Below are 14,811 nucleotides of genomic sequence, written 5' to 3' on the forward strand. Positions count from 1 at the left end.
TAAATCTCTGCTCTTACAAGTACTATTTTTCTCTCCCAGCTAACTCCGAAGCCTATTCTCCTCTAATTTGTGTATTCTCTTTTCTTTAACAAACACTTTTTTCATGCTGATTAAATCAGGGAAGATAAAAAGAAGTCAGCTCTGAACTGGAAGCCGATAGTCTAGTTAAGTCAACAAGGCACATGTTGGAAAAGTTAACTAAAAATATGGGGGCAGTATGCACTAAGGCATGAAATGACTTACACAGAGGTGTTACAGCAGTTAAAGGTAAGGCTGGTAACTTTACTGTGGTCATGATCTAGACTAGCACTTTTCAATAAAACTTTTTACAGTGATGGAAATATTTATTTCATGCTAATTAATACAGTAGCCACCAGCCACATGTGGTTATTTGAAATGTGGTTAGTACAACTGAGGAAATTTTTAATTATCTAGCTTAAATTTCAATTTAAATAGCTGCATGTGAGCCAGGCCTGCTGGCTCATGCCTGTAATCCCAGCACTTTGGGAGGCTGAAGTGTGTGGATCACAAGGTCAGGAGTTCGAGACCAGCCAGGCCAATATGGAGAAACCTCATCTCTACTAAAAATACAAAAATTAGCTGGGTGTGGTGGTGCATGCTTGTAGTCCCAGCTGCTCGTGAGGCTGAGGCAGGAGAATCGCTTGAACCCAGGAGGTGGAGGTTGCAGTGAGCCAAGATCTCACCACTGCACTCCAGCTTGGGCAACAGAGCAAGATTCCGTCTAAAAAAAAAAAAAATTAGCTACATGTGGCTGGTGGCTATGGTGCAGGCCTAGGTTCTAGAACGTGTCACTAAAGTAAGACTTGTTACTTGAAGAAAGGGAGGATTCAAAAAACAGAATAAAGCAAAGTGTTCTAAGAGAAGACAAAGTATGAATGAGCTGTACTCAAGTCATGCAAAGAGTGGAAAAGTGCTTCACGCCTGGATGGGGGCTTGTGCTCTGTTGCTACACTGGGCAGACCAAATCGTTGAGGATCTGAAGCTGTAGATAATGAGGAGTTATTGATTATTTCTGATCAGTAATAATGGCTCTTGTGCCAGGCATTTGGTTGGGTGCCTTACATGGAATATTTCATATTGAAACAACCCTTTGAAGAAAAAAGAAGACTGAGAAAAGGGTGGCTGAGCTTATCAAGGCGATCCTTGAAAAAAGTAATAAACAGATTTGTCTAGGCAGTTTGGCAGTGAAAGAAATGCGTGCTTGAGGAGGTAAGTTAAATGAAGGTTCTTCCCCTAGGTAGGTCAAACCTATTTGGCCTGAAAGCAAAAAGGAAGAACCTTCGCGGCAGCCAGCAGGCCCCAATGGCTGTCTTGGGAAGGGAGAAAGGAATCCTGGTCCTTTGGGTACGTGAGAATGCTCACAAAATGGATGGTACACAGCAATACTCAGAGAAGAGTGATAGAGGTTGCTGGAGCTGGATTCCTTTTTTTTTTTTTTAAATCTCAGTGAAGATCATAGACATCTACCAAGAAAAAAGGGAAGAAAGAAAAATGGAGTGAGTAGGGAGAAGGGAGATCTGAAATAACATCAGTTGGGGCTGCATTTTTATTACCTTTTTTACTACCACCTTTATTATGTGGTTATCATGAGCCTATCATAGGTATTTACATATATTATCTCCTTTAGTCTAACAATTTAGTTAAATATTATTAATTCCAGTTATTTCTCAGTTATAAGGAAGTTAAGGCTCAAAAAGGTTATCACTTAAAAAAAAAAAAAAAAAGGATTACCTACCACCTCACGACAGGGACTGTTCTAGGCAAAAAACTCAGACAGGCAAGGGGCCTGCTTTCATGGTTTGTGGAAGTGGTGCAGACAGAAAAATAAAACATCAGATCATTTCAGAGTTTAAGTGGTGTGGAAATAAAAAAAAAATGTGTTACGATATTAACGGTGAGGAGGAAGTACATTAGTGTGGCCAGGCAGGGGAGGACCGTGTAAGGGGACAAGTGAGCTGAGAACTTTAGGATGAAAAAGGTAGGAGGAAGAGTTTTCTGGGCCAAGGAAAGGGCAAGTGCAGAAGTCCTGAGGCACGAACTAGCTGGGTTCCTGAAGAAATGCAAAGCTTAGTGCAAGCAATGCTGACCACGGAGGTCTACGCAAGGCTGGAGACGCCTAAGGGGGTAAAGCCGATCCTATTCAATAGCATCAGGCTTCCCAGGGGGCAAGGGCCAAGTTGCCCAGCTCTCCCGCGCGTGTTCTTTCCACTCGGCTAAGCTGCCCGGATCAGGGCTCCGGGGCGAGGCCACCGTCAGGAGAAGTTCCCGGCTCCGGGGCCAAAGGGCCACTACAGCCCGCGGGGGGTGGGGACCTGACCTCTAGGGTGTCGCAAGCCCGGGGCATCGCTGACAGAAGGCGCGGGTCATTCGCAACCAGCGAGCGGCTCCCGTCACCCGGACCCAATCACCTCCGCCTTTAATTCCCATTAGCGCCCCCGACCCGCCTCAGCACCCGCCCCTGGGCGGCCTGGCTTGGTTTTTCATCCTGGGAGGCGGATCCGTCCCCTAAAAGTTCGGAATGACTGCATCTCTTTCCCTTAAGAGCGATGAGGAGACGAAATAAATTGGGGTCAGGGCGACGTCCTATGGAAAACAGCCCTCTGTATTTTTGTCTGGTTTTCCCCCACGGCTTTCCAGAAACGACTCGTTTCCCGGTACGCTCTCCAAGTCACCCCCTCCAACAGCGAGCCCGTTGGTTTGGCCCGTCAACCTGAATTGGCTGAAGCCTTACGCCTCGGCCATGGATTGGCTTCTTACCATTCTCCGCGCCCATTGGTTGGGTTTCCCCGCTTCTGGGCGGAGTGGTGAGGGCCGGTTTCCGCCCCCTTGTTTACGGAGCGCGTAGTTGTAGCGCTCTTCGAGCGCTGGGGCTGTCTCCAAAGTTCCCTATTTCGCTTCTCAGGCCAATTGGGGCCTCGCTCCACCCTCGACCTCTCCCTCGCACGCCTTCCGCGTGGTACGGCCCACACCTTTAGAGCGGCGGCGCGTGTGGGCGCCAGTCGCCTTCCTCCGCCCGCGATCGCAGGGCCTCCCCCCTTAGAGGGTGCGCTTGGTACGGCCCGCGCTGCCTCCTTTCCTCGCCGGGGTGGCCGTCCCCCTCCCCCCAGTCGGCGGCGCTTGGTGCCGCCCGGGAGAACCAGGTCATCGGTCGGTTCCCGTGAAAACAAAAACAATCGGCCGCGCAGCCGCGGGCATCCGAACGCCGCGAGCGGGGCCCGGGGACGCGGGGCCGGGTGGAGGGAGCGGACGGGGGCGGCGGCGACACGCCGGGGGGCGAGGGCGCCATGGGGCAGGCGGGCTCCTGCTGCGCGGGGCTCCCCCGGCGCCGCGGCTAGTGCGCACGCCGCCTCGGCCACCTCAGCCGCCCGCGCCGCCCGCCTGGGGGACGAGGAGCAGGACGCGGCCTCGGCAGGGCCCGGGCCGAACGGCTGCGGACACCCGGGCTCCGGGGAGCCGAGCGCCGCCTCCGGCATGGATCAATGCGTGACGGTGGAGCGCGAGCTGGAGAAGGTGCTGCACAAGTTCTCGGGCTACGGGCAGCTATGCGAGCGCGGCCTGGAGGAGCTCATCGACTACACCGGCGGCCTCAAGCACGAGATCCTGCAGAGCCAGGGTAGGGCGCCTGTGTAGGCGCGCGGGGCAGGGCCACCGCCCGAGCCCCGGCCTCGCGGCGGGAACCCCTCACCCACCCTCGCGCCTCCTGCCCGGCCCCCGCCTCTCTTGAAAGCGCGGAGGTCCCCAGACCCCTGAGACTTTTCCTCCTCTTTTTACTCAATTTACCTCGAACCTGCCGCAACCTCGTTGCTAATTCAGGAGTGCGAACCACCCGGAAACCCGGCCGGGAGCCGCGGGCTCCACTCCGGATAAACGTGGGTGAGGGGGCCGTTCACCGCACCTGCAAGGTGCCGCCCTCCCTGAGTGGGCGCCCCTCGCCCCCAGCCGACCCCTGGGGGTCTCACGTGGTGCACGCGGCGCAGTCCTGCGGGCGGGCGGTGAGCGAATCGCCTGGGATCCCAGGCTTCTAGTGATGAGGGCAGTGCAGGAATCCCTCTTACTCCTCTGTGCCGCCCCGAATCCTTGTCCAGGAGACTTCGTTTCTCTGTCTTTTTATTTTGGAAAGTCGAGCGTTATTCTTAGCTGTGGGTTAACAACAGCCGCTCTTGCAACTTACGATTTGGCTGCCGTGTGGACGCAGCTCTTGTGAACTCCGCAGCGGCTCTGACGTTGTTCCTAGGAACCGTTCCGCTCTCCTATTGTAGCTTCTGATAACACGAAGGAGGAACGGGCGACATTTGCCCAAGCAAATTTTGGTACATGTTGCTAGTTACTTGCTTTGCCTGGTCAAGTTCTTCCTTTTTTTAAAAAATAGATTTTTCTGTTTTACCTAGACGTTTCACCTAGATTATTATTATTATTTTTATTACCGCAAGCCCTGGGGACAGGTACTTTGCCGAAGTTAATTTAACTTACGAAAGCTGGTTGGGAAGGTTTTGGGTTTTTTTGTTTGTTTTTTCAAATAACATTAAAGGTTTGGTTTCCTTACACATAAAAAATGACAGCTGTGATTCCTTTTGACCAAGAAGTACAGGACTTTTTAAATGGGTTTATTAAAGAGGCTGAGGGGACTTCTCAGCTTGTGGGCTGAACAGAAATTTATGTGAAGAAAGATTTGGTAGCTGAGGGAGATGCAGATATTTGTGGCAGGTGAGATGAGAGCAGTGGTGTTAGCTGAGCTGCTCTCTCCTCCTCCATTTTTTTCACACTTTCACCCAGACTGCATTTCAGTTGAGGAAGGGTGCTGGTCTATGGGAAAGGAGTCTTAGAGCAACTTCTCATTTTGGAGACTGCAGACATTTTTGAACTTTAGGAAGGAAGCAACCTGCAGTCATAGTGGATGAGATTTAATATGGAAAAAAATATTAATTCTCGTAGGAGTTGCAGTACTAATATGGAAAAACGAGCAGATTTTGGTGGCTGCCTGTGAAGGGAAATTTGACTGACGTGGTGGGGTTAATATAGTTGGTAGCTACAGGGAAGTGAAGGTGGAATGGGGCAGGAATCCTGGGAAGACTTTGAAGTTGGTTTTGTACTTGTGAGGTAAAGTTGAAGGGCTTAATGATGATATATAGTCGAGGGCTCTCGTATTTACTGGTGGCTGGAGATGCATAGGTCTAAGACTGTTTCCTGATGTCATTTCCAAGAGGACAGTGGAGGGGATCACTTAGGATGCAAAGAAGAAAGACTAGGGTCTAACCACAATCTTGAATTTCCCTTGGCGAGTCTAGGGCCAAGGCTAGATAGAGCCAGTAGAAACCGAAAAGGGTGGGGTTAAGAAAAAGAGGTTGGTCGGCATTTATTTGATTATTGGGAGTCAGCAGTTTCATAGAATTGCTAAGACAAGCCAGATTACTGGGGGTTAAGAAGAAAAACGTGATGTGAACCGAAGTGTGGGAAATACAATGCAGTGATGGGAAGTATTACCTCTGCTCTCGACCCCCCCCGAAGAACTAGTGGAGGAAAAGAATGAAGGGCCTAGACTTGGAGAGGTGGAAGGAACATTTCCTTTTTAGGGAACAGGTCATAGGCAGGGTTTTAGAGGAAAATGATGGAACAGGATGTACCTTTCTTCCATGAGAGAGGATGTAAGTTGAAGGGGCATGTTACTGTGGGCTTTGTTTTAGAAAATTTAGGGCCAGTCTCAGATGGAGAAAATGACTGTGAGGAATTGCTGAGGCAAGAATTTGTTTCTTACCTCTTCACTGGGTACTAGGGAACTTTTCTCAGAATTTATTGTCAGAAGGGTATTGGCCACACAGTATGCTATGCTGTTAAAAACAGTCTGACTTGGTGAGTTTATGTGTTCCTTTTTCAGCCTCCCAATTTTTTCCCTCGTCTTCCAGATTGCTAGTCTTATATTGGTATCTCTTTGATTTCCTTTAATTCTTTAGTAATAGGATTAAGTGACAAAACTTAGTTACAAAATGTGAAAGAAAACAAATATCAAAGTGCCAGTCTAGTTTTCAAAATAAAATCTTTCTTATTTTTGGTGTTCTTTTATGTGAAGATAAACATCATGCTTTGGCATCTGGGCTATGGTATTTTTGCAAACAGGTGATTTCTAAATTAAAGTTTTCTGCAGGGGATGTAGATATTACATTGAAACTTAAATATACCCTTCTCAAAGATATTTTACTGAAAACTGAGTTTGGAACTGTATTTTGAAGTTTAAAGGGAAGATTTTAGGGCTTCTGAATATACATGTCTGGGCAAATGATCCTAGTAACCTGAGAGACTCTAATTGGGACCCCTCTGTCAGGACTTCGGACCTCATTCTCTGAGATGACGTGTGGTAATATTCTTGCCAGAATCTAGTATGAATAAAACAGAATTTTTGAGGACTATGTAGGACACATCATTGTGTCATACTGGTGAATGATTGCCTGTTTCAGAAACATCCTTTAGCTAGGATAAAGGGATTGGTTCAGTTTCTGAGGATGAATTAGTTTTTATGTTAAAAATTTTTTTTTTCCTCTCTAAAGTTGTGAGCAGACAGCTATATACTGAATGAGTTGTTAGGATAGTGGTGGAAACAGATACATAAATAGAGTTTAGTAACCCCATTGACCACCCTCTTCTAGTCTCAGCACCCTTATTCCAGATTGTAAATACTGCCTGACTGCTGGCTGGGAGATAGTCCTGCAGTGAACCCTAAAATTTCTCAGGTGGTCTAAATCACCTTTATATAGCGTGAAATTCTTTCACATAAAAGGTCTCTCATTAATCTTTTTTAAAATGCAAGTTTCTTAATGCAAATACTCTTGGGAGAATAAGGGTAGTCGGGGCTGGTCTCTCATACCTGGTGAATTAGTTTGTGCTCTGCCATTTAATCCACCTCTAACCTCACATCAGCCTGAGAACAGGAATATCTTTTTTTTCTTTTAAATGGGAGTGCAGTGGTATCAAGCCTGCGGTGGAGAATGGAATATAGGGCTCTGAGAGGGAAAGTGCGGGCTTTGACTTGGTGCTGTAGCCAGTTGGGGAATATTGGTGGTTCAGGGACAACATAGGTCTAATAGATATATGAAGAGGCAGTAAGAACCAGGGAGAATACTGAAGAGCTCTGCTGAGGCCCAAGCCATTCCTCTCCTTAGAGACTGACTCTAGTTCTCTTCATGCCCTTGGAACTACCTTAGAAACCTTAGGGTGGAAGATAGGAGGGTGGGGAGTGATCCAGAGCCTGCAGTGAGGTGCCCAAGGTAAAAGGAATAGAGATCACAACTTCTGTCATTTAGTTGTGCTAGCCTTTAGTGAAGAGTTTCCCTGTGAGTGCGAAGTTTGGTCTAAGATTCATTGTGGTTAATGCAGGCTGGTCATTTCTAAGAGGACAGTGGAGGGGATCACTTAGGATGCAAAGAAGAAAGACTAGGGTCTAACCACAATCTTAAATTAGAGCCAGCAGAAACCGAAAAGGGCAGGGCTTAAAAAGAGAGGTTGGTTGGCTTTTATTTGGCTATTGGGAGTCAGTAACCCCCTGTGCTTGCAGTTTCCTAGAATTACTGGTAATCATTGCCAGTGTGCCTCAATCTAATTTGTATAGTGCACTGGTGCTTCTAAAACTTCTCTCATACACATGTGTACTCTTATTTTTCAGATGGATTCATGATTTTACTAAGTAGATTTATTTTAGGCAATGATATTTGTGAAGTTGTACATGTGGTATATAGGTATTGTTAGGTATAATAAACTACATGTTAAAATACATAACAATTGAAATACTAGTTTTCATACTGGCTAAAATTACCATTCACATCAGTGGTATGGGAGCCACACTTTGGATAACCCTGGGTTAACAGATAAGTAGTATGGTAAAATTTTGATTTGATTTGGATTTTATGCCTTTTAGCATTTTTTTCCTATTGGCAAATTTATATTGTTTCCCATTAGCAACTCTGTGGTGGAAGGGAAAAACAGAAAAGAACTACTTATCATGTTTTTCTGGTATTCTGAATTTATACTTTGTGAAAGAAAATTAGGCAGAAACTGTTGGTAGTGGTTTCAGGACACGTTTAAAACATACTTGGGAAAATTGCAGTTTTTGTAAGAGTAAGGGACATGCAGTATTATTTTCTGATTATTTTTAGACTATTAAGGGGAGTTCTAATGTGGTTTCTGAAAGTAACTTTCAAGGAATTTTCTAAATTTAAAATTTATTAATTTTTAGTAGGTCATACATTCAAATGGTATCCATTCAAACAATGAAAAAGATAACCCCATGAGTAGTAAGTACATTTAAATGGTATAAACTCAAATGATAAAAAAAAGGACACCCAGTGAAAAATCTTTCTACTCTTGTTCTTGAACCACCTGGTTGCCCACTTCACAGACATAAATGCCAGTTCCCAGAAGAAAATTTTTGTTGTTGTTTTTTGAGACAGTCTCCTTCTGTCACCCAGGCTGAAGTGCAGTGGTGCGATCTCAGCTCACTGCAACTTCTGCCTCCTGGCTTCAAGCAGTTTTCCTGCCTCAGCCTCCTCAGTAGCTGGGATTACAGGAGCCTGCCACCACACCTGGATAATTTTTTTTTATTTTTAGTAGGGACAGGGTTTCAACATGTTGATCAGGCTAGTCTTGGAATCCTGACCTCAAGCAATCCACCCGCCTCAGCCTCCCAAAGTACTGAAACTACAGGGCATGAGCCACTGTGCCCAACCTCTGGAAAAAATTTTAAAAGAATCTAGGGAAATGATGATTTGTCACTCTTCCTTTTTTCTTTAATGTATTGGATATGTATTTATACTTACTACGATTTAACTTTGTTAGCCATTTTTTTCCAGGCCTACTCTGGAGATAATTCTTCTTTATATGACACCTTATTCACTTTGTTAGCTTTTTTTATCTCACTTTGCAAGTTGGTAAAGATGTCTTCCTCTGTGGGAATGATCAACATATACTATGTTAGCACCTAAAACTCCTTTTTTCGTGTGTGTGTATGTTGTGACTTCTAGTAGTAAAACTCACGTAAACTGTAACTTCTCTTTTTATCTCTTTGGTGAATGAAAGAAACTGTTGAAAATTTGGTTACCAATTGGAGAACTGCTTCCTTTCTAAAAATTTAAGGGTAACAAATGAGAAGGTAAGTAGGCAAGTAAACGTGAAAGAAAAAACAACTTGTGGCGGTCACATTTTTAACTTATTTTTGTGATGTGATATTGTATCAGTACACAGAAACCAGAGGTTGAGAGTCACATGTTAAGTATAATCCACTCTAGAATTTGGGTTGTGTATATTATACATATGTGTTGAAAAGTATGCTTATTTGTATATATGAATGATCTGTGCTTTTTCAGAGCCTACTAGTGTTGAATGTATTGTTCTGAATGAAAGTAAATTTATTATATCAGGGCTTGGTAGACTAGTAGTTTGTTTTACCTTTTTAGCCTTATTCTTTGGTGTACATGGAGTAGGCCATATAGCCAGGTTGCCCATTTGTTACCCAGACTTTTGCCAAATACTAACAAGACACTCTTGAGAGAATAATGACTTTGTTTTAAATTGAATACAATTTGGTGTCTATTTAACATCTAGTCTGGAAAATAGTGTATCAGTAGGTCATAAATAAAAGTTTGGGTGGACATTGTTCAAATATTCTAAGAGAAGAATAGACTGGTTCTCAAGTTACTTAGGCTATTTTAAGTGGTAAGAATAAAAAGTCAGTATATTGGTGTTTCCAGTTGGGTTTAGAAGTAGATTTAACTTTGTTAGCCATTTTTTTCCAGACTCACTCTGGAGATAATTAATTCTTTGTTATTTGGCACCTTATTCATTTAGACTGGCAGGTGATATAATAGTTTTCATTAAAATGGAATTTGTTGGTGTATAAATAGGCTGAGGTTAGGGCCAGGCTGGCTCCAGGGGCACAAAGGATGTCCTCAGGACTGATCTTGTTCTCTTCTATCAACTCTTGGCTTCATTTTCAGGGGAGTTTTCTCCACATAGAGTAGAGATGACCAGTAGAGCTCAAAAGACAGGAACATGGCCATTTTGTTGGAGACAGTCCAGGATATACCTTTATTATTCTGTTTTGGAGCCTCACCCTGAATCAGTAACTGGGGCCAGGGAGTGAAGTCTTCTGGCCACCTTGAGCTGTGCTCACCTCCTCAGGAGGTATATGGCCATATGATACACTGTTTCTCAGATAGAGAAGAGGAAGTTCTAGAAAGGAACACTTAAACCCAGACAGGCATAATATGTGTCTTATTACAGTGGAACAGCTGCATATTATATCAGTAACGTTCTTTGAGATGTTTTCCTTACTAGCCTAGCCTTCTCAGCTTTTGCCTTGCCTCCTAACTAATGTTTATATAATTCAAGTAGTGAGTTTTTAGCATGACTTAATCTATAGACTAGAGAATACAACTTGGTTCATGTTCTTCTTGGGAACTTTTTAAAAATTACTTTAATGCTTGACATATAAAGTTATTTTCCTAAGGTTATTTTATGTCTTAAGTAGTTTCTAACTCTGAATAATAACATTGGTAAGCAGAAACTTGCCAACACTTCTGTGATACTATCATACATACTGCAGCTAATAGAGAAGTTTCTGTTGTTTTCATGTCTTAGCCTCTTAGTCGTTAGAATGGTGAAAATAGTGTTTTAGCAAAGTGTTCACTTGGAATATTAAAACTAACTTGTTTTTACTTAGGGCCCTGCTTCTTCATCTGTAAGGCTTCTAAAGTCTTTGAAAATGATCCAGAAATGCAGTTTAGGGAGAATTGTGGAGGGTTCTGGCTCTGAGCTATGTGTACTTGGAGACTCTTGGTACTTCCAGGAGATGATGCTCTCTAACTGGCCATTTCCTTGAAAGCTCCAAGAGTAGCAGAAACTTCTGGCCTTTCTCTTTAGATTAGATGTTAGCCCAGCCCTTCAAAGAACAAAGACTAGACTGTCTGGCAGGACTCAAGGATGTTGAGAAATGCAGTATGCTTTCATTGTATATGGGTGTGGTGATTGTGTGGCTGAGCTCTAAATGGTTGTTTGGGAACACTGTTTGGGGAAGCCATAGGCTTATATTACCAAGTCTTTCTCCACTTAAGATGGAGCTCAGGGTGGTTATTTCTTCTGTTATGGGGGCACAATGTAGTATCAGGCTGTGTGTTATCTCTGAGTTTGCTGTATCTGCAGAATTCATATGTGTTTAATTCATCTTATTGATATATGAAGATATTTGGGAGATGAGGAGAGAGTCTTTTAAAAGAAACATTATTCATGGTCCTAGTCCTCCAGGAACTTGGAGGTTAATGAGAAGATGAATCTATACTTGTGGAGTAGTACATAAAATTTTGACCCTGGGCTCAGGAGGTCTGGGTGTGAATCTTTGCACTGCCAATTTACTAGTTCTACAATCTTCTTCTTCTTTTTTATTTATTTATTTTTTTGAGACAGAGTCTTGCTTGTCACCCAGGCTGGAGTACAGTGGTGTGTGATCTTAGCTCACTGCCACCTCTGCCTCCTGGGTTCAGGCGATTCTTGTGCTCCCAGGTAACTGGGATTACAGGTATGCACATTGCGCACAGCCAATTTTTGTATTTTTAGTAGCAATGGGGTTTCACCATGTTGGCCAGGCTGGTCTTGAACTCCTAGGCTCAAGTGATCCACCCACCTCAGCCTCCAAAGTGCTGGGATTACAGGCATGAGCCACCGCACCCGGCCTGATCTACAATCTTGCTTAGCCTGTTTTTTCTTCAGTAAACTGACATCACAGAGTTATGAGAATGAAATAGATAGTAGATGTTAACTGCTTGAAATTTGTAAAACTGGGTAGATGTGTTACTTAAAAAGTCTGTGTCTTTAAGTAGTGTTAAGCACTGTTTTAGTTGAGACATTTTAAGTAATATTTAGGTGTCTTTGTTACTGGTTTATGTTAAATACCATTCTGTGCCCAGTGATCTGCTTAACACTGTAAGGAATGCTGAAAAGGTATAAGAAAGAGTGTTTAAGGAACTTAAAAGTTAGTTCAGAGACCAGACTCATATTTGAAAGGAGAAAAAAACAAGACCATGGCACAGTATATAACAGTGCTTCTGGTTAGTAGTACAGACACCAGTGAAGAGAGAGCGAGCCCTTAGAAAGTACTGCATGGGGGTAGATAGGCATTATTTCAGCTGAACTTTAGATCATCTCATCAGAAGTTATTAATCACCATTTATATGTGGAACTAAGCAAAATCTTCTAGGAGTTGAAAAGAACAAGGGTTTTCATCCTCTGAGAACTTTGTGTCCAGTTAGGGAGATGAGACTAGCATTTTTTAAACAAACACACAAATAGCAGCAGTGCTCTGTAGTGCAAGGTTATGTATCTAGGCCAAATGCAGCATGAGTGGTGCAGACAAAAAGGGATAGGATTTGAGACAAGGAGAGACTCTTTTTACCTATGAGAAGTTTTAGTAGCAGAGATTAAATGTGGTTAGTAAAACGAGCAGATAGAGTACCTGGAGGGGAGGATAGCAAGAACAAAGATATAGAGGAGTGAGAGGTAAAGGACCAGATTGCAGGAGAAAGGCGATAAGAGCATTAAAATCGAATTGGAATCAGGTTTTGTAAAGCCATGGATACCAGAGAAAGTAGTAGACTGGGAAGATATTGAATGACTTTGGGGTGGGGACATTTTGAATAGGGAGGGGACAGGGACATGATCAGAGACCAGTTGTCAGCAGTATTTAGGTTGGATTGGAGTTGGGAGTGAGGCTTTACTAGAGGCAAGAAGGCTAGTTAAGGTAAAGTGTCAACTTAGATTTGATGAAATAGGGACCTGTCTTTGGGTACTGGTGGTAGAAGTTTAAAGGGACCCATGAACGGGACCTTCTGAGGGAAGGAATGACCAGGACTTGGTGCACGGATGGAGTCTGGCAGAGTAGGAGAAAAGGGCAGGAAAACCCAAAGGTTAATCCAAGGTTTTAAGCATGAGTGATAGGTAGATTGTCATGGAATCAGGTAGAAAATAGGAAGTTTAGGAGAGGGGAAGGTAGAAATCTGAGTCTGATTTTTGAATATGAAATCCAGATTCCAGTGCTACAGGAAACCTAATGTGGTTCCACTGTTCATTTCAGAGATAAATGAGATGCCTACAGATTAGGTCTCTATATTTTGAATTTGAAGGGAGTGAACAAGTTCTCTAAAATGGGACTGTCACAGACATTTAAAATCTTGTGCCTACATCTTTTTTCTTCTCTTTGCAGTTTTTGCCTCATATGCTTTGAAGCCTTTCCTGTCTTCTCTATGATAGTCATTGATCTTGTTCTTTGCTTCAGGAGCACTATTACTCTGTACCATGTAATTTAGCTCTTAAATACTAACTTTATTTCGTTTTTTCCTCATGCTTGGTTTTGCAGCACACTGTGCCTCTGATTTGATGCTGTGGTCTTTAATAACCTCTCTGGATCAGAACGCTTGTCTGTCAGTCTGCTGTTCTCTGAAAGGTCAGAGGTTGAACACCAAATACCATACATTCTTTTGCTTTGCAAATTTACCAGCTACTAATATACTGAAAAAAATTTGTTTTGTTTTCAGTGTGTAACTCCTCCAGAATAAAATGAATATGTTCTATTTGTGCCTTTTCCTTCCTCTGAGTAAATCTCTGTTAAGCAGCTGCTGTGTCCTAGGTGCTGAGGTAGCACAAGAAGCCCAAAGTTTCAGTAGGCCACAGTTTATTTTACTATGGACAAAATGAAATAGTCCTTTATTTTTCTTAAAATACCAACCTTACCTTTTCAAGTTTCAGGTTTTTCTATTCTAATACTTTGCAAGGATATCCATGGTCACCTTACCAGTGACTTTTCTAGAGTTTATCTTACACCTTTTTATCCTTTATCTTCTTTATTTCCAGTCTAAATTTCTTAAATCTGTGTAGAAACTGATAACATGGGAAAAGTATCTTGAACACTGCTCACACAGGCCTTCACCACTCAATAAATGTTAATTAAATCTAAATGTCATAGTTCTCCCTTTGACCTTTTTTTCTGTTTTGTCTTGGTTTCATTTTGTTTACTTTAAGGCATTAAGACTTATATAAGAGTGGTGTATCATAGATTCGTCCTCCACCCCCCAGCCTTCTCAGTGATACCTAATACTCTTTAAGCTTTCTGATTTTAATGTTTTTATTTAAATAATTAATCTAGAATGAATTCTGGAGTATATCTCTATGAGGTCTGAGTTTTCATTTACGTACAGTTAGGTTTGTTTCCTAAATGGATTTCTTTGTATTTATCTGCATCAAAACTTGTGTTCCATTTTGCTTTCCACTTAATTCTAAATTTAAGATCTCTGTCCATTTTATGAAAATGGAGTTAACTTTTTATAACTCAGAAGAGCTCAAATACAATACATGTAATATTTATAAACTTGGATATTTTAATTTTTTTCTGCCTACAGGATATTCATTAAAATGTCAAGCCAGGTCTTAGTGATTTCTGGGGAATCTTATTTCTCTGAAAATAGTCTTAGGTGGTATATTTTCAGCCTTCTTGAAAATCATCATTATAACAGTACCTTTTTATATTGTGCCTCTCTATTTTTTATAAAGTGCTCTCAAGTATGGTGGGTCTCATCTCTCATTTATTTGACTTGTGGGCAGCATGTATTTCATGGTGTAATTGACACCTTTAAACTGCCTTTTATAGACCAAACTAGAACTTTTTATTATCTGCTGATGAGCAGGCATTTCAGGCTACAACATAGTGTGCTGCCTACCAGCCAGCTGTTTAGTTTTAGCAATGCTATCTTTAACAATTTGTTT

At 42.7% G+C, this 14,811-nt stretch overlaps 1 protein-coding gene across 2 annotated transcripts in view; it reads left to right on the forward strand.

Moving 5' to 3' along the window:
* The first annotated feature begins 3,117 nt into the window (after positions 1–3,117).
* The window catches only part of RMND5A (required for meiotic nuclear division 5 homolog A), a 60,422-nt gene continuing 48,728 nt past the window's right edge, over positions 3,118–14,811 (forward strand). Inside the window, exon 1 of one of the 2 annotated variants that reach the window (XM_012472913.3) lies at positions 3,118–3,634. In XM_012472913.3, the coding sequence (XP_012328336.2) occupies positions 3,493–3,634 (142 nt within the window). In that variant the 5' untranslated portion in view covers positions 3,118–3,492. The remainder of the gene's footprint in view (positions 3,635–14,811) is intronic. The other variant, XM_012472914.3, reaches the window with a different exon arrangement.

This window comes from Aotus nancymaae, unplaced genomic scaffold (genome assembly GCF_030222135.1).
Source record: "Aotus nancymaae isolate 86718 unplaced genomic scaffold, 86718_ANA_hifiasm-v0.15.2.pri h1tg000017l, whole genome shotgun sequence".
Classification (NCBI taxonomy): domain Eukaryota; kingdom Metazoa; phylum Chordata; class Mammalia; order Primates; family Aotidae; genus Aotus; species Aotus nancymaae.